The sequence below is a fragment of the Eleutherodactylus coqui genome, chromosome 2 (genome assembly GCF_035609145.1).
Source record: "Eleutherodactylus coqui strain aEleCoq1 chromosome 2, aEleCoq1.hap1, whole genome shotgun sequence".
NCBI lineage: Eukaryota > Metazoa > Chordata > Amphibia > Anura > Eleutherodactylidae > Eleutherodactylus > Eleutherodactylus coqui.
Genome location: NC_089838.1, coordinates 183,391,196 through 183,417,342, shown reverse-complemented (window position 1 = coordinate 183,417,342; position 26,147 = coordinate 183,391,196). Strand labels below are relative to the sequence as shown.

The 26,147-nt window shown below is 41.6% G+C and overlaps 1 protein-coding gene across 1 annotated transcript in view; it reads right to left on the bottom strand.

The window, feature by feature from the left end:
* GRM3 (glutamate metabotropic receptor 3) overlaps positions 1-26,147 on the bottom strand; it is a 127,932-nt gene that overhangs the window by 8,453 nt on the left and 93,332 nt on the right. The window contains exons 3-4 of the mRNA XM_066589906.1: positions 6,706-7,769; positions 433-607 (exon numbers count right to left, since the gene is read on the bottom strand). Of these exons, the coding sequence (XP_066446003.1) occupies positions 433-607; positions 6,706-7,769 (1,239 nt within the window). The remainder of the gene's footprint in view (positions 1-432; positions 608-6,705; positions 7,770-26,147) is intronic.

Sequence of the window (26,147 nt, the reverse complement as noted above, 5' to 3'; positions counted from 1 at the left end):
ACGGTTTGTGTCAGTGAGATGCTTATACCTGCACTTCTATGATTGTTGCGGTTCAGCTTCTACTATAGAGCCAAACAGCAGAATTCTAAATCACAGATATAAAGAGAGCCTTAGTTATTGCAGCTATTGACGGCATATTCTAAGGCTATGACATCATTGCTAAATCCTGGTAAAAAGCTGCGGAAAAGCAGGGCATCTTCTCAAATGTACTAATAAGGGGAAAATTGATATTTATCATATCTCCAGGAGTCACTAATACCTGGTTTGTGAATTAACTAAAAAAAATCTACATATACAGTTGTGTCTGTGATAAATGCAGAAAGTTAGATTATATACTGTATGTAAAGACTGTGTTAACATACATAAGTCATTAATAAGGCAAAGAATCATGAACATCGTACAACTAAAATTCATAAAATGTCATATACTTACACTGGGAATATGTGGTTGCAGTGCCACTGACACTGAATCTATTTAAATGAAGTCTGTGCGTTACAACATTTTTTTGTGGTTGAAATAGAATTATATGAACTTTCGGTGCAAACAGGCATCCCAAGACTACAAAACCACTTAGACTTACAGAAATACACATGGTTGTAGTCTGGACCTGAAACAGAAAGAAAGTAATTCAGTCATTACAATTTTTACAATACTTTCATATTTTTGTACAATTTTTATACAGGAGAAACAATTTGGGTTGGCACACGGTATGTATGGGCATCTAACAAAGTCAAATAGGAAGTTCAAACCAACATTTTATTAGGTTGTATACTCTATGTGAAAATGTGACCCAAAATATTTTCAAGCCTTGGTGAAGAGGGGTTTATTAGAGGGAGCACTGTATCTGTATCTGCACAACTACAATAGACATGAGAAAAAACTAATAAAAATGAAAAAATCATAATGTAATAAAACGTTCTATTTAGTGCTCATGATCATGCAAATCAAGAAGCAAATAAGAAATTGAGTAAAGTTTTAGCTATTTAAGGGAGTTGTCTGGAAGTTTTGGGAATTGTCCCATTGATGAACTATTCTCGGGATTGAATTCAATGGAAATTGTGCCTGCAGTACCAAACTGGGCCAATGAAATATGGCACTATGTGCTTTCAGCACTGTTCATAGTGACAGTGGTTCCAGGAATCAGCTCATTGGTGGGGATCCTGAATGGTGGACCACTGCTAATCCCTAGAGATGAGCGAGCACACTAGTCCGAGCTTGATGCTCGTTCGAGTATTAGGGTACTCAAGACGAATACCACGCGGTATTCAAGTCAATGACATTTCCTTCCCCGCATGTTTAGCGCCATTTTCTAGCCAATTAACATGCGGGGAAGGCATTACCACTTCCTGCTGTGATGTGCGAGCCCTCTCTCCTCCCACAGTAGTGAGTGGCTGGGCCGATCAGGTGACCGCAGAGTACTTAAACTGGGAGGGGGAGGGGGAGGAGAAGGGGGAAGAGACAGCTGGCCACACTGCAGAGGGTACCCATGCTGCTTGCCTCTCATCTGTTAAGCGTGTATGGGCTGAAGAAGAGGAGGAGGATCCTGAAAGTCATCTTCCTAGTGAGGACGGCGATGTGTTGCGTACTGGGACCCTGGCACACATGGCTGACTTCATGTTAGGCTGCCTTTCCAGTGACCCTCGTGTTAGACGCATTCTGGCCAACACGGATTACTGGGTGAAAATCCTTCTCAACCCACGGTATAAGGAAAACCTTTCCACTCTCATTCCCAAAGAGGAAAGGGGTAGCAGAGTGATGGAATACCACAGGGCCCTGGTGGAAAAAGTGATGCTAAAGTTCCCATATGACAGCACTAGTGGCAGAAGACACAGTTCAGAGGGCCAACTAGCAGGGGAGGTGTCTGGTCAGAGAGGGTGTTTAGTGCAGCTGGAGGAATCATCACGGATAAGCAAAGGCTGGATTTCCCCAGACTTCTCTTCTCCGGAAGTGGAAAGCAGCGGATCCTAAAGAATCTTTTCGCTGCAACAGGAGAAAAATGCATCCTCTATCACCCCAAAAAAGGGGAGGATTAGGTTTGTGTATCCCTCTCGGATATTATTACTCCTCCTCCTCCTAAAACAGCATGTCATCACGCTGAACTGCCAATTTCTATGCGGCCCAAAATGCTCTGTTTAAAACTTTTAAAAGTTTTATCAGTTTTTAAGGTTTTAAAAGGTAAACTTAAACCAGTTTTTGCGGAGGGCTAACGAGCTGTATCTTCAAAAAATGTTTGTGGGTTTCACCTGCCCTCGCGGTTGAGCAATTTTTCAGGGGTACACTTGTACTCTTGATACACCAATTTTTCAAGCCATTGCCAATACTGTTAGCAAACTAATTTTTCCAGGCTTCGCCTATACTCTTGGTACAACAGTATTACTGGGGTTCGCCTATACTCTGGCTACAGAAATGTTACAGGGGTCTGCCTATACTCTTGCTACAGAAATGTTACTGGGGGCCGCCTATACTCTTGCTACAGAAATGTTACTGAGGTTCGCCTATACAGTTTCTACTGAATGGTTTGAGGGGTTCGCCTATACTTTTGCTACAGGAATGTTACTGGGGTCCGCCTATACTTTTGCTACAGAAATGTTACTGGGGTCCGCCTATACTTTTGCTACAGAAATGTTACTGGGGTCCGACTATACTTTGGCTACTGAAATGTTACTGGGATCCGCCTATGCTTCTGCTACAGAAATGTTACTGGAGTCTGCCTATACCTTTTCTACTGAATGGTTTGAGGGGTCCGCCTATACTTTTGCTACAGAAATGTTACTGGGGTCCGCCTATACCTTTTCTACTGAATGGTTTGAGGGGTTCGCCTATACTTTTGCTACAAAAATATTACTGGGATTCACCTATACTCTTGCTACAGAAATGTTACAGGGGTCTGCCTATGCTGTGGGTGCACAAAGACTTCCCATCGTGGTGTTTTACCTATCTGGCACAAATACACTGACTGACTTGGACAGAAATGGGGGCCGAGGCTGAGGTCCCTGGCAGGTGAAACTCTGCCATATTTGGGCACTTTGATTTCTTCCTGTGTAATACCATTTTTGTGCACCGACAGACTTCCCATTGCAGTGTTGCGCTATCTGACACCTACACAGAATGAATAGTGTGGGGACACATGGATTTCCCATTGCTATGTAACTCGCGGCACCTTGGGTCACACAAGGTGGAGACTGGGACCGATCCTGACCCAGGGCCCGCTCACATACTTCCCACACAGAGTATTGCGGGTCCTAACCTCGGTCATGGTTTCTTGGCCTTGTTATGCAACCTCCTCCTCCTGCTTGGGGTCTGGGGATCAGCGCTGTGTGACATGTATTTTCTCTCGTGGTACCACAGTTATCTGAGACACTGGTTTGGGCCAAACAAAAGGAGCGTTACTGCATTAATGAGATGTTCACAGCTGCACTAGCATCTGAGTCCACTTTATGCCCACGATTACTGAGGGTGTGAGGCGAGGTTGAGGTCCTTGGCAGGATGAAACTGCCTTGTTTGGGCACTCTGATTTCTTTATGTGTAATACTTTCCTTGGGTTCCAGGGGCTTGCCTATACTGTGGGTGCACAAAGACTTCCCATTGCGTTGTTTTACCTGTCTGACACAAATACACTGACTGACTAGGGCAGAAATGTGGGCCGAGGTCCTTGGCGGGGTGAGACTCTGCCATTTTTGGGCACTCTGATTTCTTCCTGTGTAATACCATCTTTGTGCACCGACAGCATAGGCGAGCTAAGGAACTCAAAGACACCTACACAGAATGAATTGTGTGGGAACACATGGATTTCCCATTGCTATATAACTCACAGCACCTTGGGTGACACAAGGTGGAGGCTGGGTCCGAGCCTGACCCTGGGCCCGCTCACGTGCTTCCCACACAGAGTATTGCTGCATTGTGGAGATGTGTAGAAGTGCTGGCACCTGAGTCCCCTTTATGCCCACATTTGCAGCTCCTGACAATTTTGTGACAGAGATGGCATGGGATTGGATTGGAATGATGATCGTACGTCAATTTATCATCAATTCTCAACAGAATTGTGGGCTGTCGCCCACACTTTCAGAGAGGGTCGCTGCCTAGCCCTGCCAACCCTCTGCAGTGTGCGCCTCTGCTTCCTCCTCATTGCAGACGCACCTATAAATAGACATGAGGATGGTGTGGCATGAGGGCAGCTAAACGCTGCGCAGGGAAAATTTTGTCTGCGCTGTGGACGCAGGGTCGTGCGGGGGGGGGGGGGGGGGTTGGACAGCAATGCCAGCATGTAACCCAGGAGAAGAGGCAGCGGTGTCACCCGCAGGCAGTGATTGTCCTTGGTTGCAGGTAGTGATGCTTAGCTAAGATGTGCCAGCGTGTGTGCCTTGCTAATGAGGGTTTGTTTGAAGTAAATTGTTAGGGGGCTGACGCCCAAGACTCTTGCCCCCATTTTGGCTTAATAGTGGGACCTGGGAGCCTGAGATGCAGCTATGCATGCTGCCCCTGCCCTTCTTTATCCATTTCTGTGGTGTTTCCATGACTGTCTAATGTTTTCTGGTGTTTGACAAGTCATCACCTATGCGGAGCATCGGTCCCATACAAAAATGCTCGAGTCGCTGATTGACTTCAATGGGGTTCATTACTCGAAGCGAGCATTATGAAAAGTTCGACTCAAGCAACGAGCACCCGAGCATTTTGGTGCTCGCTCATCTCTACTAATCACCTATTGGTCACCTATCCCGAGGATAGGTCACGAGTTGGGAAATTCACAAAAGGCCTTGACAGACCATTTAAAATAAAATGAATCAGAAATGTTCAATGTAAACTTTTCTAACCAACAGACCTGACAGAATATCACGGGTGCAGGTTGGGGGGCACCTGGGAAATAGTGAACATAATATAATAAATTTCAACTTGTCTTCAAAAGAGAGTTTTATAGGAGAGATATAGAAATACTGAACTTTAGGAAGGGGAAGTTTGACCAGCTCAGAGATGCCCTAAATTATATTGACTGGGACAATGTCCTCAAAAATAATAATGCAGACAATAACTGGGGAGTGTTTAAAAGCACCCTAAATACTTGCTGTGAGTAGCTCATACCTTACAGGAATAAACGTGTTAAGAATAGGACAAAAACCAATGTGGCTCACTAAAAATGTAAAGGGAGCAATAAACAGCAAAAAGAAAGCATTTAAGCTACTAAAACAAGAAGGTAATGAAGAAGCACTAAAAACCTATAAGGAAAAAAATAAATGATGTAAAAATCTGTTAAAAGCAGCAAAGATGGAGACAGATAGACTTATTGCTAAAGAGACTAAAACTAACCCTAAACTATATTTCAATTATAACTAGTAAACATTTTTTGCTCTTTTAATAAGTTATGTAGGAAAAATTGTAGAGGGTGATGAGGAGAAAACAAATCCATTAAATAGTTTTTTTTCCAGTGTATACACAGAGGAGAATTAAATGTCAGATGAGATGCAGAGTGATAAAGTAAACTCTCCACTAAATGTCACCAGTTTAACCCAAGAAGAAATGGCTTTTGAGGAATGAATAATATGATAGACAGACTATTTTTTCTTATATTTAAGCACTCAATAGCAAGAAGGTCTTTTCCACTGGATTGGCGCATCGTCGGTAAGTCTTACTTCTATTGTGGATAAAATGTTTGTAGGGTTTCTAAGAGATGATTTCCTAGAATACCTCAATGAAAATAGCTGTACAACTCCATATCAGCATGGGTTTATGAAAGATCGCTACTGTCAAACCAATCTGATCAGCTTCTGTGAGTAAGCTAGTTCTAGACTGGACTGGGGAGAGTTATTGGATCTTGTGTATCTGGACTTTTCCAAAAAGTGTTTGATAATGTGCCAACAAAAAGGTTGGTATATAAAATGGGAATGCTTGGTCTCGGTGGGAATGTATATAAGTGGGTAAGTAACCGGCTCAGCGATAGAAAACAGAGTGTGGTTATTAATGGTACATACTCTGATTGGATCACCATTACTAGTGGGATACCACAGGGGGCAGTACTGGGTCCTGTTTTAATATATTTATTATTGACCTGGTAAAAGGATTGTACAGTAGCATATCAATATTTGCAGATGATACAAAACTATGTAAAAAAATACAAAAAAGGACACAATGTGGCTACAAGTGGATCTGAATAAATTGGGCAGAAAAGTGGCAAATGAGGTTTAGCACTGATAAATGTAAGTTTATGCAGATGTGCAGAGGAAATACATGTTACAATTACATACTAAAGATTATGAAACTCCCTGCCTGAGGGCTTGGTGATGGCAAATTCGATAAAAGAGTTCAAGGGGGGCCTGCACGCCTTTTTTGAGCGATACAATATTACATGTTATAATCACTAATAACTTTAGATGGGTTGTTGATCCAGGGATTATTCTGATTGCCGAATTGAAGTGATGAAGGAAAATTGGCTTCTACCTTATTGTTTTTTTTCCTTCCTCTGGATCAACATGGGGGAGGTAATAGGCTAAACTGGATGAATTTAAAAGCTTTTAGAAGTCTTATAGAAAACAGGAGTCCAGGTATTCCTTATCCTCTGCATTTTCACTTTAGTATCATGTACTACCAACAGATGATGGAGAAGGAAGTAGGACAAAATGAATGCCATCTGGGACATATACATTAAGTACACATGGCCAGCCATTTTTATGTTGCTTTTCTACAACAATTATATGTAAATACTGCTGAACTTACCCTGTAGTCACTGGACGTCACATAAAATATCGGAAGAAATGCAAGCCAGATAATACAGGTTGTGTACATTGTAAATCCAATAAACTTTGCTTCATTGAAATTTTCTGGGCACTTCCTTGTTTTAAAGGCATATACAGTACATAGTATCACTAGAACCACATCATATGTTAACGATATCAGCATACTTGAATCTTTCACATTACATTTTAATATGACAGTTTCCCTTTTCTCTGGAAGAGTATGCCGCCTGGTGCCTGGATATTCCAACATAAGCCATACAGACACAATAACAATTTGAACAGAGATGAGGCTTAGGCAAATTATGACTTGAGATTTAGGGCTGATGAATTTAGGTCTTTGAGTGCCATCTTTCACACCACTGAAGATCCGGGCAATTCTGTTTGTCTTTGTTAGGAGAGCTGAGTAGCAAACTACAAAAGAAGTCCCCAGCCCCAAACGTCGTAGAGTACATATGATTGGGGAAGGTTTGGCTATGAAGAAAAATGTCATACAATAACACATAAAAACTCCAATCAAGAGGATATAACAGAGTTCACGTCCAGATGCCTTGACCAAAGGAGTGCTATTGTTCTTGACAAAGACCCCACCAACGAAGAATGTACAAAAAAAACCAAGGCACGCAATTGTTACTGGACCTATGGCCCATGCATCTTCCCATTTAATGTAGTCTTCCGGTAAGTCAAAGCATCCGTTTAGGTCTGAGGTTGGCCAACGTCCTGGTCCACAATCAATACATGTGAATTCGTCTGCAAGATATTGAAATGTTTCACATGGAATACAGATCCAACAACAGACATCTCCAGGTTGCATATTCTTCATTTCATTTGGAGCACATGGATCACTGCATTGTGATGTTGGCACCATACTCTTTGACCACTGTATGACATCTACATCAAGGGATAAGGTCTCTGCCCACTGACCTATTTTAAGATATGAGTATTTGCCATTATTATACTGGAAATTGAAGACATTATATAAACCAAGGCCATCTCCATACGCATCAAACTTCACAATGCTGTCTGCAGTGGGTGGAATAAATGGAGCTGTGGAAAAAAGAAAAGAGTGTAAAAGAACAACAATCTGTGCTCATATATATATTTCTAAATAGCTGCAAACAAGAATAAACACATACAGTGAAATATATGAATACTATGTGATTTGCTGATACTATGGTTGTTCTCTGCTAAACTGATAAAAAGGACCGCAGATCCACAGCAAATACTGTTTGTAACATGCCATGGAAAAACACTTTTTCCTGCACACTGGTGGAAACCAATTGTGATTTCCGCTAGCGGAGGAAAAATTGCAGCATGTTCTATTTTAGTGTGGATACCGCACGGACATTGCAGATAGGTGACGGGTACATGCATCATTGCCTAGCGATGCGGCAGGAAAAACAAACATAAAAAAAACCAAACTGTAATGTACATGTCCAACAGCGAGTGTCCAGACCATCTGCAATACAGATAAAAACGAAAGAAAACAGGTACTTGTGGACGCGGTCAGGGCTGGATTCCGGGGCGAGTTCCAGCATGCAGAATCGGACCAGGTTGTGTGCAGGCGGCCTTAATGCACGAGAATCCCGACAGTGGAAACAAAACTATTTAAATCAACGGTTTTGTTTCCTCCTATTATGCGGCCATAATTTTCGCGGGTGCATAACAGAACAAAATCAAGGCCATATGTTTAAGCTCTTAAATGTATGAAAATATGTAACATATGTCCAGTGTTTATATTTTCGCTTTCTCAATGCCCTTTTAATATAGCGCTTTGATAGTACTATTAGCTATAGTGATCTTTACATCAGGTTTTATATATAAAAGGCCATGTAAAATGTAATAACCTGAGCTTAAGCTAATTCTTCTTGCCTTTATTTTTCATAATATAGAATATAAAGTCTGTGTTTGGGCTCAACTCATATGTCCTCATCTGTTGTCAGCAATATGTTCATGAACAAACTTTCTATTCTCAGAATCAAATGTAATATAATGTGACATTTTGTGACCTGATATGTCCACTTTTATCATGGCATTGAGATGACTCCTGTCCAAAGGCTGTCAAGTCTGGAGGCCATACAATTTTATTCCAGGCAGTTTAAAAATCCTGTGCATACAAAATGACAATTACGGTATCATTATAGGTAGGCTAACTTTCGTATTTTAATGAGATTCCAAAACTGTACTTGGAAATGGCTTTCCAAAGGATAAATGATAATGGTTCTTACACATTAAACCACATTTGTTCTACTCTTCTCATGTGCACTAAATTATGTTGATATGATTTCATGTTATCATTTTCTTCTTTGCCCTTTACCTTCTATATAGAAACCATTTGCTATCTCTGATCAGCATACACAAGTGTCAGGTCAATAGTTAAGCATTCTCTTGACATTCTTGAAAGTCTCTTCAGGTCCTATCTTTTGCCAGAAGCTAAATGCCCTAGTTTACTTCTCATGTTCTAAGTGTCTCCCAGCTGCAGCGAGCCAAGAACACAGCGCATAACTTGACATAGAACCATCGGTGGTGAGCTTATCTAACAAACATTCGGATAAAAGCCTGCTCATCTAAAAATGGTCAAGTATTTCTCGTTTAGTACTCCTTCAGCTATGTAAGGGGAAGTATGGATAACATCCATGTATGAACTGTGAGGAAACGGCAATTACAACTCATTAGAAGAAGAGAGGTGAATTGTCTTGTCTCTACGAAGGTTATTATAGCATAAAGCAATTCAGGATTTTAAAGCACATTACAATGTAGATGTAAAGGTAATCTAGTGAAAGTGAATGAAGGATCTCCTAACTGTTGCATATCCTGTAAGAGAAATTTACTTAAACCTGTGTTTTATACTCTGATTTAAGTAAAGTGGATCCCAGAATGAAATGCATTATATTTATTAGGCTAACTTCACACGTGCGAGCGTGATATCAGGCTGTGAATCTCGACCCGATTTCGCACTTGTCAGCATGTGAATTCTTGGTATTTTTATGTCCAAACGGCCTTGCATCATTTCAGGGAAGAAGCGATCCAGGAGTTTCTGCTGTTGCTTTCAATGGGAGACCTTGCATCACACTCGCGGGCACCTAGCATGTCGCCAGCCTCACTAAATACCATGGGCGCTGCGATGCAAGTGCACATGCAAAGATAGAGCATGCTGCGATTTGTATCCCACATCGCATTGCGGTGTAATGCGGGAAAACATTGCCCATGTGTATGACCCCATTCAACAGGAAGGGGTTCATATTTGCGCATCTAGAAACGTACAAACCTCGCATGATTTTCTCACCCGTATGAAGGTGGCCTTAAGAGGCACACATATGCACACCTTACTTAGGTGATAAATACAGTGCTGTAAAAAAGTTTTAGGCTGCAAAGCAAAAATTCTTTCAAAAACAGAAATGCAAAGTGATTTTTTGTAGTAATAATATAAATGTGTTTCTTAAATCAGCTTATGCAAACATATATATATATATATTCATATATCCACCTTCATAGAAAATAGCTAGCAGTGAAAAGGTTAACTAGTTCAATACTGTACACTATGTGTGTGTTGCATTCTTGTGTGGTATCTCCAACACTCCTACACACAGTTTCTAAGGACTTAACAGGGTCTACAGACCTTGTGTTCCTTATGAGAAAAACCTGCGATGCCCACCACTCATAGGGGGAGGGCTGCTCTTTATCTCTTAACCTTGGATTCCTTGATCAAGATTGGAATATTAATAAAAAGTCTATGCTACTTTGGTATATAGGAATTACATGTTCAGTGACATACACCTGGGGCGTAAACATATGTTAATCGATAGCGTCATTACATACTAGGCCAATCATGAGTTGTTATGGTGTTGGGAGGGGCATGCATGTAATTGGTGCATCATATTCAGTATAACTGTATTGTACTTCCTTTCAATAAACCAGAAGGGTATGGGGGCTGAGGAAGAGCATCCGTGAGTTCAAATACATATATTCATGCATGAAGCTTCTCATTATAACCAATCTGGAGTGAAATCTTCTGGAATATGATTTATTCCCATAACAGAATGAACAAAAGAGAAATGTAAATCAAACCAGTCTCGTTGTGACCACCATTTGTCTTCAAAAACAGCATCAATTTTTCTAGGTACGTGTTTGTTTCCTGCATTGCTCATGTGTATGACCCCATTCAAATTTCTCGCAACACACAAATCTCACACAACTTTCTTGCCTATGTAAAGACTGCCTAAAGGTACATTTACCTGGGGGATCTTCCCACATGATTTCTGTGCATTGTGTGATGCACAGAAATCGTACGGGAAAAGAACCCATGGTTTTTAATTTTGGTATTTACATCTGCAAGCTCTCAGTGACGCAAGAAAAAGCGATCCGAGAGAAAATTTCAGCATGACCTATTTTTTGAGCGATTCTGTTGAAGAATCGTCCATTATTCTCTATGGGAATAATAAAAAAAAGCATTGCGCTTACATGTACATGTGAGTTTCATGTGGGTGCGATGCGATACATTTTTTTGCTCCCGTAGGTAATTTTCACGCTTGTTTTTCATGTCTATGAAAATCACATGTAATGTGATGCAATGCCCTTTTCGCGCAAAAAGCATTGCAATCGCTCACAAATTGAGGCTTTGCAACAGGGGATTAGAATAGTTGATCTAACAAATAATGGAGTTAAATAATCTCAACTTTGGCCTCAAACAAAAAGTTCGACTTTCCTTTCTTGCCACTCTCAGTGATTACAATGCTGCCTGTGTTCATTGAAACATCATGACTATATGGTGATTCCAGTTTGCAAGTAAAGGACTTGCACACCCTTCTTTATATAAGTTCTTCGCACTTCTGCTAGAAGCCATAGATAATTAATTGTTTGGTACATACCTGAGGTTTAAATCAGTCAGCACTAATTATTTAGTAATACTAGATGGTAATTTATTTTAGCCAAGTGAATTATGCAAAATTCAAACCCCAATCATGAAAAATGAGATGCCTAGTTAGCTTTGCCAACTGCAATATTTCACACTAATTTCACTGCAAGTACCACTTCTATGTGCTCTTATGTAAGTATGCAATGATCAATTACATTCTGAAATATTCAGTGTACTAATTTCATGTGTAGTAAATCAAATACATGCAAATTTAAGTTGGTTGCAACATTTTGCTATTTATTCTATGAAACAATAGTGTTTTCTACAGTTATTTATCTCTTTTCAGAAATTGTCTTATTTATGATATTAAAAATTGAATTATTTAGCTTTGAAACAATGTTGCGTATTAAGTACATTATTGTACTGGAATGTTACACTGATTCAGAATTGGCGCTTGGGTAGGACCCTACTTTGTCTTTCCCTAGTAACAGAAGACTTGGCACTCTTTTTCTACTCAAAAACATATAATTTATTAAGGGCAATTCAAATAAGTTGTGACATTTCAGCCTGATCTTAGCCCTTCCTCAGACATAAGGAATCAGATACTGAGAAATAAATATGCTGAGATCAGAGCACTATGTGTTGTTATTCATGTTGCTATAGAATGAGATAAAGGTCATTTAGGGGTTCAAGGAGTAGACACACTTTTTGCTTGATGGTCTTTGCCAGGAACAAACATACATAACACTTATGGGACAACATAGCAAGACTCAGAATCCCCCCCTAAAAAAATAAATACTTTTTTTTTATTATGAGACAGCATATCTATGACATAATAGGTTTATAATAGTTAGATACTAGCTTTACACAATGATGGTAATTACTGTGCAGTTATCTCCAGTGATCACAGGTGGCATCTTCTCTGATTGGTGATGTCCATTTTCATTGTTGTTCTTTTTCTGGGCCTAGATCACCATCAAGATTTCTTACAACCATGACTTGTCTGTGAAGACTCTACCAATACTACCACTACCAGTAATGATTCTCTCACCCCCTTATGGTGTCTTTTCTATGGCTCTAAAAAAGTATTAGTGTCCCCTCTGTAGCCCCACAAGCTAATAGTGTCCTCCTCTGTGACTCCATAAAGTAATAGCATCCTGTGGTCCCACAAGGTAACAGTGTCCCCTCTGTGGTCCACAAAACACTACTGTACCCCTAAAGTTTTTAGCATCTGCTCTGTGTCTCCTCTTCTTCAAATGTTTGGCCAGCAGCATAACACAGTTCACTCAGCTGCCCCTATCTAGGGGCAGGCTTGTCTGGGGGGCAGAGAGGCATAAGCCCCCCTACACTGCATGTTTAGAGTCACCTAGTCCTCTGCTAATACTGCAGCCATTGTAAGGGGTTAACTCACTCACACACTGGCTGCTATCTGACACACTTAATTTCTCTGATTTTACATAGCAGAGCTTCCTCACTCCTCCCCGTACCAAAAAGCAGTGCTCAGAGTACAGCGAGCACCAGTGCACTTTTAAGCTTTCTACTATTTAGGATACAGAGAGGGTCCTCATTACTATTTTGCACTAAAGAAGGGGAGCTATTACTATTTAGGGCCAGAGATTGTCCCATTACTACATGACGGCATACAGGGGTGCATTTATTACTAAGCGAGGCGACAGAGGAGTTCCTTAAGGGCTCATTCACATGAGCGTACTCTGTTTTAATGAAATAGGCAGCATTTGCATGGTGTGAAATTGTGTTTTCCCTGCAAATTGAATTTTTATTGCGCACATGTTCATTGTGTTTTTCAAAAGTGCAAAAAAGCTGCAAGAAGGCCCCATTGGTTTACTTACACTGGCAGCACACCACTAGTACTGAATGTAAATGCACATAGCTTATGCTGTAACCAGCAACATACTGCAGAAGCCAGGAATATTTAAAGAGAGGCTAACTAATTAAGGGCATCTTCCTCAAATGAAGCTGGGCTGCAAAAGTGTGGTAAGCTGACCCATTCTAATGTATCAGCTGTGGAATGGTTACATAGCAACTGCCCTAACAACAAACTAGAAAACAGTAGATGATGATACATCAGGAGAATTCTTGCTGATCATAACATGGGTATGTTGTACTTTCTATTTTTACTATTTTAGGAGATGTACAGACATAGCCAAGTTTCACTTAACTGTGACAGCTTTCTGCAATAAGTTATCTTAATACAACAAAAGCCTTTAAAAAGCTACTCTAAGAGCAGATAAACTATGGCACAGAAAGTTATCATAACACATTAGGAGTCAAGTTAAATAATGTGACAGGGCTGGAGCCTGCGATCTCCTGTGCTCCAGTCGGCAGCTCTCTCCATTAGGCCATCCAGGACTTGGACAGTTTCTTTGCTGAAACCAAGCCATGCTTCTCTGTTTCCCTGTCTTGGCTCCACCCTGCTCCTGATTAAGCCTGCTATATAAACCCAGCCCTGTTCCATCCTCCTTTGTGTGATTATTGTACTTCACAAGCCCTGGTCAAGCTCCACTTCCAAGTGCCTGAAACCGCTACACCTGGCTGGAAGTTACCTGATAGGATTGGAGTTTTCAATACTCCTGGCAGTTGCGGCAGGAACAGAGCTGTTTTACAGATCATCATAATGTGGCTACTGCTCATGATGTACATTTTGTAACTGGGCAAGAAGCATTTAAGTGGCATGTTAGGTATAGTGAACTTACCCCACCCAGCCAATCAGAGGGCTGGGCACTCTATTTAAATCGCTTGCAGTATAACCTCGGTGCCACTTACTAGAGCTTACTCATTTCTGGTATTATCATTTGCTTCACCACAGCCAGGTGATGACTATTCTGGGGATTCCTTTGCAACCAAGCCCAGCCTTCCTTGAACTTAATTGGAGCTGAAGTGGCTATTACATTTCTGCTTCCGTCCCCGATGTCTGAGGCAAAAATGCAGGAAGTGTAATAGCCACTTCAGCTCCTTCGATTTCAATGGAAGTGAAGCCAGCTATGGCACTTCCTCTTCAGTCCCCTATGAAGCATGTCCAGGCCGCTGCACTGACAGCAGGCTAGGTAATCAGGTGATCACCAGGGGTCCCAAGGATGGGACTCGGCAATTAAATATTGATGACCTATCCTGAGGATAGTTTTTGCCTGGAAAACCCCTTTAAGCTCCTTGTGAAACAACCATTTAAATTACTGTTCTTTTTCTTAAGTACATGAGAAGTACATTAAATGAAGATCTATTTGTCTGACAACACATGACCAATAAGGGAGATTTAGCAAAGCTACTTCATGAGAAAAGTTTAGCAATGGCCCAAAGCAACCAATCAACTTGTTGTTTTCTTTTTCCACCTGTTAATTACTGGAGTTTATTGGCCTTTACTGAACACTTCTGCAAATGTGATGCTGAAAATACTTGCGGAGAGATCCATCAACCTGTATTCATTTTGGAGTATCTATTATTTCGCCACAACTTGAAGTAATATCGTCCAACTTGTTTCCTCTTCAATATTAATATCACAGCTCATATTGATGATTGAGGTGCAGTGGATTTACTTGAAGATGTTTACATTATTCATGTTAAAACTCTTGAAAAGCTTTTTCACAGCAGGACAACTACTTCCCCAGTTTTATGGTTTGCGTGGTTGTGAGAAGTATATTGCTGTCATATTTATGATGCGTTTGATTGAAGGTGGAAAGTACTTTAAAGAATAGATACAGAAAAGTACCATAAAATGAACTTCTGAGAGTGTTGAATGGGCTGTCAGCCGTTTATAGAAATTTGGTGATAAGGAGCCTTTATATATAAGTGTATTCTTTTAATGCTTAATTGTGAAATTTGTTCAATAATGGCTAAACTGTCATTGGATTGTCTAAGTGTATGTATGCACACCTGCTATACAGAATGGCCCATAAGTTTTTAAGATCTTTGAACTAAACCAGTAGATATATAGTAAGCTAAAAAAGATATGGGGATTTTACCCTTATCAGCTAGCTACCCACATTGTGCTTTTTATTTCTGTCCTCCTTGAAAGGTCAGACAGTAGTAAGTGAAGGTGGGTCAAACTTTCATGACCCTATGAATTGTTACACTGAGGGCGCCCACCCACTGGCCTTTTTTTTCACTGCGAAATTCGCAGGGTTTTTTTTTCTGCAGGGGGTCTATGGGACTTGTAATGTAAAAATCGCGATCGCGCAAAATCGCGATTTACCGCGATATCGCGATTTTGCGCGATCGCGATTTTAGCTTTGCATGTCCCATAGCCCAAAGACCCCTGCAGAAAAAAAAAACCGCTGCGAATTTCGCAGTAAAAAAACGCTAGTGGGTGGGCACCCTAATAGTGCTTTTGGGCTTATTTAGACGACCGTATATCGGCTCGGTTTTCACGCCGAGCCGATATACGGTGTCCTTGTCTGCAGGGGGGGGGGGTGGGAGGATGGAAGAGCCAGGAGCAGGAACTGAGCTCCTGCCCCCTCTCCGCCCCTTGCCGCTATTTGCAATAGGAGGGGGTGAGATGGGGGCGGAGCTAAGTCCCGGCGCTTAGCTCTGCCCCGCCCCTCCCATTGCAAATAGTGGTGAGGGGCAGGGAAGGACCGGGAGCTCAGTTCCTGCTCCTGGCTTTTCCATCCTCCCCCCCTGCAGACAAGGACACTGTATATCGGCTCAGCATGAAAATCGAGCTGATATACGGTCGTCTAAATAAGCCCTTAGGTTGAGATTATCTGGTAATTTATGCCCAAAACAAAGTGGGGCAGCACTATTATCATGGCCCCATATATTTGGGCCACAGAAGGTTTCTACTCATTGCTGTGTGGATAAATAGAGAAATTCGTAATCTCCAATTCCCCTTCCACCTGTTTTTGAAATCATCAGCTCCATACACCATCACTAGGATTGTTGCAATGGTGCTAGGCAATCTGAGAGAAAGGATGATCACAATTGTCCCCTCCCTGGATGACTGGCTAGTGGAGGCCAAATTTGCAGCACTTTTGAAGGTACATCTGAACATTACACGGAGTTTCCCTGAAAATAAGACACTTTTATAATAATTTTCTTTCCCAAAAGAGGCACTAGGTCTTATTTTACTTACCTAGCAGGCTCGGTCCAGGTCCCTCCCACTTCTCTCTAATTCCTGGTATTCCTTGGCCTACCATACAAGATCACTTACTGGTTATGGTATTCATAAATCCCGCCTCCACAAAGCAATGGCTTTGAGTGGTTCTTCGAGTGCTGCTCAACCAATCAATGCAGCACTCGATGAACCAATGCAATAGCTATGGAAACCGAGTTGGAGCTTTGGAGAGCAGCACTGGAGGGACCTGGATTGAGCCTGGTAGGAAATGTATTCCTTTTTTCTTAATGTAATACAGTTAGGGCTTATTTTTGGGGTAGAGCTTATATTTCAAGCCTCCCTGAAAATCCTGAAACATCAGGCTAGGGCTTATTTTCATGGTAGTTCTTATTTTTGGAGAAACAGTATTTGTCCATGTTCAGTCTCTAGGGTGGCTCATAAATTTGGAGAAATCCCAAGTTCTTCCTTCACAATCAAAGCAGTTCCTGGACTTCATTCTGGACACAAACTAAATGGTGATGTTTATTTGTCTAGGAGACGGAAGAAAATCCAGGATGCTGACATTTCCTTTAGTCAACCCAAGCAGGTGTCAGTCTAACCCATGACAAAATTCTTGGATCTTATACAATAGAATGGGCCCAGTGGCACATGCATCTCTTGCAGCAGCAAGTCCTGTGGTTATTAGATAAAGGCCGCCTGCAGACGAGCGGAAATCCCGCCGCGGGATTTCCCGCGGGATTTCCGCCGCTGAAAGTCTGCATAGGAGTGCATTACAATACGCACTCCTATGCAGACGGCCGCGGTTTGGCCGCGCGAAATCTCGCGCGGAAAACAAACCGCGGCATGTTCTAATTTTCTGCGGGGCACGCACTCACCTGGCCGCCGGCTCCGGTCTGTGCATGCGCCGGCTGCGCGGCAGCCGGCACATCAAAGAGCCGGGGCCGCCAGGCGCGGGTGAGTACGCGCTCGTCCCTGCAGGCTCTGGGGTCGGATCGCGCGGCGAGATTTCTCGCTGCCGGATCCGACCCGCTCGTCTGCAGGCGGCCTAATACTTAAAAAAGTGGCAGAACTGCCTGAAGAATGACAGGCTCCCCTTTTGTGAGTTGATATTGCAACTGAAGTGTCCTTGACAGGATGGGGTGCCCATGTGCAAGGGCAGATGGCAAGAGGGTCCTAGTCTCCAACAAAGAGACTTCTGTCTTAGAATCTCAGGAAGATGAGGAATTTGTTTATAGTAGTCAATCAGATTTGTTTTCCTGAAACAGTAGCTCAGGGTTATTAGCACTATTGCCTTGTGGCACTGGCAGCCTGGGTTTAACCCTTTCCAATCCAATTTGTATCCTAGTTTTCCTAGGGGGCTTACTTTTTTTCTGCCGTTATACAACAACGCTACATGCAGGCTAAAGCCAGTACTGCATGAGGAGACAGGGTGGATAGGCTCGGACAGCAGAGAGGCTGGCAATATACAGTAAGAGAACCCCGACGGATGTCTTCCCACATCGGAGCTGTGCAGCCTTAAATCATAATGTCTTCAGAGGTCAGACAATGGATTGGAAAGGGTTAAATCTAACCAAGGAAAATATCTGCATGGCTTTTGCATATTCTTACTATGTTTGTGGGCATTTCCTCCAGATACTCTGGTTTCTTCTAACAGTACTGTATAAAAAATACTGATAGGTTCATTAACCTAGTCTGTGTGTTTAAGAGAGGCAAATTAAATTGCTTTTTTGGTGATAGGGCCTGATGTAAACTATTACAATTCCTGTACAGTGCTATGAATTAGGTTTGCAAAACTCTTTGGAGAATAAAAGTAACCCCCTGATTTATCTCCACTTTGCTTAATGCCAATTTTGATACCACTCCCCATTTTGCTTGAAGGCTGGTTACCAGATGCCATCACCTTTGCTGAAATCTCACACAAATGTTTGTCAAGGGGCCTGCAGAGACATTGTTCTGGCCTTGATTGTGTCCACTCTTATGTGTCAGATCAGACATATATGGTTGATACTAAACAAAGTGCATAATTATGTCAGTAAAAATCTTCCAGATAAAACGATCTCAGACCTAGAATGGACACTAACTCCTTTGGCTTTATTTGTAGGTTTGTGTTACTCAACATCTGACTCAATATTCTAAACAAAGGACTGTTCAAACTGATGACAACTACCTTATCAAAAGTAGAAATTTCAAAGTAGTGCCAAAAGGGTTTGAGCTTGGTTTCTATATAACCCATGCATTCTGAAAATCTGTGGTGGCCCACAAACTTTACCAATATGATCTTCTCACGTGAACACATAAGACAAACTTTTGACTGGATTTTCCCTTAAAAAATTGCCAGTGGTTGCCTAAAGTATGGTACCTCCTGGTTTTATCTAGGCATTTACGCCTGGCATATGGTGTAAATGTTATATCTTAACTTCCACTACTCAAGCTTGTTAAAGCTGAAAAAAATTATGGAATCAGAAAGACTGAAGCTTCCAGTTACATGTCTCAGTTTCTTACAAGTTTCAGCAATGTCCCCTGGCTTACAGCTTGATTGACTGTGTCTCTATAGTGTTCTTGGAAAGACCATAAATGTGATGAGCTGAATGACTAGTGTGTGCTTTGTCTTGATGAGTTTATCTCATGGAAGTGAATGGCTGTGAGGCTCCTGCCAAAAACACTGTGGCATCCCCAGAGGTGAATAAATGTCAGTGTAATTGGTTTATTTATGTATAGCTTTACTTAAGAAGCTGAAGCCATAGTATTATATACGTGTGACATGCCTCATCTGATCAAGGTGAAGAGTCTCCTCTGGCTATCAGTCAAGTTGGACGTGGGAAGAGATAAAGTGGACTAGTTGGTTATATGCAATGTCATCTGAGTCGTGAATGTTATATTTCAGCTTTCAGAATAAAAGAGAGATTTTTTTTTGCACAGATGAGGACAGTGTAAGGGTTAACCATCATCCATAAATTGATACAAACTATAATATCTTGTTGCAATAACAAATTATTGACAAATATCAAATAAATCCTATAAGTAAAATTATCTATGATACAATTTTTTCTTACAGTTATGTAATTTCGAGTCAGCATTGCAGAGGGTCTGCAAAACATACCTGTCAGTGAAAAACCACACTGTATATCACTGACTTTAGTACCTTACTTCCCCCACCCAATTAGGATCTACATTTTTTCTGCATTAGACAAAGCTAGATTTCGGAGACCTATATTTTGAAAAACAATTGAGAAATGCATAAGAGTACTGTTGGAATTGAAGGATTTTTTAATACATGTATTTTTGACAAGGTAGATCGGTTTGAAGTCCCACAAATGTAGTATTTTGGACCTATGCAAATTCACCAGTTTTTGAAGAGCAACTGTATGTAGGGAATGCAGGTATAAAAACATAATTTCTTGAGTAGATAGAGTTAAATGACCCTTTGAGAAAAGATATGATTTCACAAATATATGAAGAATTAAAGAAATCCCTAGAAATAAATATTACATTTCTGCGTAAAGGGGTTATGCTATCAGACACAACACATTTCAGAGCATTGTGCCTGGACTGAACCGTTGATTGGCAACTCTGGTAAGCAGCTGATTTTGACGGGTAAACCATGAGTAGCTAAGCTTTTCTCCAGCAGTTGCTAGATGCGGATATTACTACCACAAGACAGCCATCCAGGTGAATGGCCAACCTGTAATGTAAGGACAGCTGAAAGTCTTCTTGTTCTAACTCTCAGAGGGGTATTCCGAGAGGTAGAGCTCGCTATATGACAATTAGATCCCCTAACAGGGCATTAAACAGTGCTTGTGTTCTTGGCACAACTCCTTTAGGCAGAGGTGTAACTTGAAGCTCCTGGGGCTCGATGCAAAACTTGTAACAGAGCCCCCAGCTATAATGCTTTACTCATAGTACTGGGCTCCCTATATGGAGAAGAGAGGCCTTATGGGCCCTCTAAGGCTCCTGGGCCCAGTTGCAACCGCATCCTCTGCATCCTCTATAGTTACGCCTCTGCCTTTAAGGATTTGCAGAAAATTAAGTAAAAGGTAGCAGGCAGGCAGCAATATGGAAGGTTTCATACAGGGTCTATGACAGCTACTAGATTAAAGGAAAATATAAGTTAGAATGGAATCATGGGGAATGTTTCAGAATTTGTAAAGAGGGAGCAATGTTCAGTATGTGGTGGGAGTGTAGGGTTGTGAAGAGCTTTTCGAAAAAGTTAAGGAGTTTGATTTATAAAGCTTGAAAAATAATGGCGACAGAATCAATAGTGGTGTGTCTATAGCTGAATCAAAATTAAGTTAATGCAACAAATTCTGATGGCTATGAAGGTGTATCTAACAAAAACTAGAAAGAATGGTATATTGTTGTGGGAGCCTGTCTTGGGTTGATTAAATAACATCATGTGTAGGGATAGAATTGAGTCAGTCATACATAACTGTAGAGAAGTCTGTTTTTTAATTTAGAAACCATGTATGGGTTATACGAATAACTTAGAATTGAGCCAGATTGTTTGTTACTAGGAAGCAATATGGGGAGGATGATTGTTTTTTTTTTCTAATTTAATCTTCCTTTGGTTTTGAGGAGTATGAGACTGTGATATGGATTATGCTTCAAGAAGGGCATGTTGCTGCAAGAAACATTTCTTTTACAATTGATGGCTTTTTCAGTAAAATTTACAAGCATTTGAAAATAAATCTATTTTTGCTTAGTGCACTATATGCTTAGTTTAGTCAACTTATAAAATTGCCCATAGAGTCTGTGAAGATGCTTAAATAAACATTGCAAGCTAAATTTACATACTGTATTCTATTTAGTGCATGGGCTGAGGCAGTGGTGGATAACACAAGGATTCATAAATCCCCATACAAAGAATTTCTGTGTCATGCTCCACCCCAGAAGACCTACATGAGACTAACCCAGGGTTTCAGATGTGCTAGGAGCATTCCTGTAATATAGTAAAATTAGAATGTTAGCTCCACTAGGGACAAATGCTTTCTAAAAGACATACTTGTAAGGGATTCATGTGTAATGGGTCTTTTGCCAGACTGTGTGACGTGGACCCCACTTAAGAATGGCGCAGGCAATGACACAGATACAGTAGGGTTAAGCAGACAATGGGTGTGACAGCTTCTCAAGGAGGGCGACAGGCTTAGTGGTTACATGTTTTTATAGGGCAGGGGAAAAGCTTGGCAATTACATGTTTTTACAGAGGGAATAGCATGGAACGTTTATACAGCAACACAGTCTCTAACACTTTACTCTTCGTGGTCCCAATCATAATAGTGACCCCATTAGGGCCCTAGTAGCAATAGTAACCCTATTAGTGGCTCCAGTAGTAATAGTGATGCCATTAGGGGCCCTAGTAGTAATAGTGATGCCATTAGGGGCCCTAGTAGTAATAGTGACCCTCAATAGTGTCCCTCATAGTAATAGTAAAACCCATAGTGACTTCAGTAGTATAATAACCCCCATAGTGGCCCCAGTATTAATAGTTTCACTCTGTAGTGGACCTCCAGCCAGGCAGCAACCCAACAATATCAAGCATTTAATTCACTCAGTGTGCAGTAGTTCTAGTCTGGCAGTCGCTGCTGTAATCAGTCTGCAACCCATTTCCCCTCTGGTAAGTTTTGAGGCTCATCACAGCAAACCTCCGTACAATACTCACAGAACATACTTCCATTCTGGGAGCATTTTCTCCACAGGCATTCTCAGAATGACAATGTGGCTGGCCAACATAGCTCAGGTGAAATGGCCTGAAATGCATATATCTGGCCCCTCCATAATTTGTCTATAATTGTCTAAAATGTCATGTCTTCACTGTGGATGCTCTGTGCAAATTGTCTTGTCACTAGTAATGTGTATCGCACAGCTGCAGCATGTAAGAAGTTAATGTCTGTGAATGTCTGGGTTATGTCTTGAAATGTAACAATTTGGGATGTCACGTGAGTATGGTTGATATATGTGGGTGCAAGGTGAAAATGAAGAAAGATCCTGTCAGAGAGAGGAGGAGTGAGTGCCGGCCACATGGGGGTACCTTCAACCCTTACGTGGTGAAGGATGGAAGCGGAAGAGAGGTATCCTGGAGGTATATTCCCAGGACCCCTGCCCTAAGAGAGAATGCGAGTACAGAAGAGGGAGAAGAAGTAGTCCGCCATGCAGTGTCTAGAGTCCTACAGAAGTGAGTGTTCTTGTTCTCCTCCAGAGTGTGTGTGTCCAAGAGCGGAGTCATACAGATAACTAGACTGTAGTCCCGGTTTCATCCTGTGTTTCCTCCCTGACTTCTTCAATTGTTTTCCTGCACTGGTGTGTGAAGTTTAGGATCAGCACACAGGAACTCAGCAAACTTGTAGTATGATAAAATCAGGTCCTTTTTATTTCTCTATCAGTTACAAAAGCAGCATTTCTTTTTGTTACTGATGGAGAAATAAAAAGGACCTGATTTTATCATACTACAAGTGTGCCGAGTTCCTGTGTGCTGATCCTCATCATATATATGCTAAGCAATTGGAGGGTCTCTCAGTCCACACCTATTTGTCGGTTCGTGTGCCGCCTTTGATTCCCTGCCGTACTGGATAGCGTGGTTGTGCTACTGCCTACACATTTTTTTTCTTTACTGGTGTGTGAATTTTTCTACAACTTGTAAGCCCGTGTCAAGATATTTATTGCAAGTAAAGTTCTGGTTGTTGACCATTCCCAGCAACTGAGTGTTATCAAGTTAATCTGTGTGTGGACTTACTTCCCGTCAGATATCCCGCGGAGAAAAAAACGGTGGCGTCACTCGTGACAAAACTCTAAAAGTCCACAACACAACTTATTCAGGTAACTGCAGCACCACCATTTCCTGGAAAGGCCTGTTAGGGCCTTGGCTAAGGGTCACACGCGTCCCTCAGGAAGGAAGGGGGTAGTGCCACCGTGACAACCCTAAACACCTACCCCGCCATCTCCTAAGTGGTGTGCCTTGCGCCTCAGTCGATGCACAGGTCACACCTATAGGGTGTCTTTTGTAGATCACCCAAGGACTCTCTGGGCAGTGGTCTACAACCACTTGCAGGATCCGTTCCAGGCATGATCACATGCACTCTCTCTGGGTCGTGGTTTCTCACCAGTCACAATTTCAGGGCCAAGTTCTGGCAGGACATCATGCTCAATTTTTCTACAGTCTCAGAGCCTTCTTCTTTAGCTCATTGTGGCTTATCTGGAGTATTGTGGAACTTTTCTTTTGTTGCTCATCCATGGGGTGGTGTGCCTTAAAAGCGAGTGCTGCTCTCCTGCTTTCACTCCATCTACTGCCACAAGGTGCTGTAAGCAACTTTCCATGTCCCTAATCATGGCACTGTATGGCGCAATCTATAGTAAGTTCCAGGATATTAACCCAACACCTTACAGTGTACAAACATCCTTATTATCACAGCATAAAATATACATTTCTCAGCTGGCAACCTGTAAGCGAAGTACATATTAGGACAGTAAAGACATTATCAAGAGTGTAAGATGTATATCAGTGCAGCACAAAGCAGTAGCAACGTGCCAACAGACAACTATTCGCAATTCAAAGATACAGTTATGGGTGATTTGCATACTGACAGTCCAAATCAGTTTCCAACCCTCGTACATACTTCCCTGGACCATTATTGTGAGAGTGTTGGCATTATCATAATTAACTAGAACAATAAGACCGATGATCTATGAATTAAATATTATACATGTCTGATTCAACTATTTTGAAAGTCTAAAAATTGGAATTCTGATTTTTTCTGGATAATTAATTATTTTATTCTTTAGATAAATTCATACCTTTTTAAAAAAAACTTTTTTGCTCTTACACTTTCCTATTACATTATCCAGGAACTAGCTGACTGGATATGTACTAATTGTTAGAATAAGGCTCCATGCTCATTAGTATTAATGGGTGAGTCAGGGTTTTCACTGGACTTTCCAGTAGTTCTGCAGTCTGCAAAACTATTTTTGCCAACACAAACGCCAGAAACCCACACAAACCCTATTAGGGTACGGCAACATGAGGCAGCTCCGCCATGGATTTTACATGCAGGATTTTCGCAAGCTAAGTATATAAGATTTGAACAAATATCATCCATAAATTTATGCTATGGATCTTCACAGCGGATTTCCCTCTTTGCAATACAGAAAACAATATCCACAAAAAAATTGCACTATTTGATGCATCTCTTGCTGCTGTGCATTTTTAGCAGATTTGCCTTTTATGGCCTTACCCTTAGGGCTCATTTGGATAAATGTTTTTTTCACAGATGTATAGGTCCGTGAAACCCAAATGCAAAATGCATGTATAAAAAAATGCGTGACCGAAGCTTCAGATGCGTTTTTTTATTCGCACCTGTTGTGCGGTCATATGAAGGTAAAATCTGCATATATAGTGCAGCCCCATTGAAAACAATGGCAGAAGATCACTATCCTCTGCTGCGGCTGTGACAACTGCAGCAGGGGATTCCTTGTATGTGAAACTCCTGGATGTGACAGCATCCAGGGGTTCCACCTGGCTGCAAATGGGGCCAGCGGCAGCAGCGCCGGACCACTGAAAACATAGGGAGAAGATTGTGCTCCTCTGCTACAGCTGTCACAGCTATGGCAGGGGATTCCTTCATCCGCACGGAGAGTCCCCTCATCACTGAACACTGTGACAGCACTATGTGTTCAGTGATGAGGGGACTCCCCACGGGGATTAAGGAATCCCCTGCCACAGCTGTCACAGCTGTGGCACAGGAGTGCGATGCTCTCCCATTACTTTCAATGAGGCCACACTATATATGCAAATTTTACCTTTGTGCGACTGCACAGCAAGGGGGGTGGGGCCAGAAGAACATGAAGAAGAAGAGTGCCAGACACCGCTTCTAGGTGATGTATTAATATTTTAATTTTTTTTTCCTGTAGCATGTTCCCATTCAGCTGATTGTTGGGGTCCCAAACGACTGACCCCAGCCGATCAACTATTGATGACCTATCCTGAGGATAGGTCATCAATAGTATTCTCCCTGGAAAACCCCTTCAATGTCAATGAGTTTGCTGATATCCACTTATAAAAATTTTTTGGTATAACTTTCATCACTCTTTTCTAAACTACATGTATCCACGTAAATGCAAGAAGTTCCCTTTTAGTGCACAGGTCTTTGCTATGCTGAATCCATTTTTATAATTAAATATTTACTTAAGACGACTTTGGTCTGATATTTTTAACAATTAGTAATGCAGCGTTAATCTTCTTATCAGTCCAAAGTAAGGTATTTTAATGAACACAAAATTCTTTATATAAACTGTGCTAAATACTTCATTAAAGGAGATGTCCCGCGCCGAAACGGGTTTTTTTTTTTTTAAACCCCCCCCCCGTTCGGCGCGAGACAACCCCGATGCAGGGGTTAAAAAAACCACCCGCACAGCGCTTACCTGAATCCCGGCGGTCCGGTGACTTCAATACTTACCGCTGAAGATGGCCGCCGGGATCCTCTATCTTCGTGGACCGCAGCTCTTCTGTGCGGTC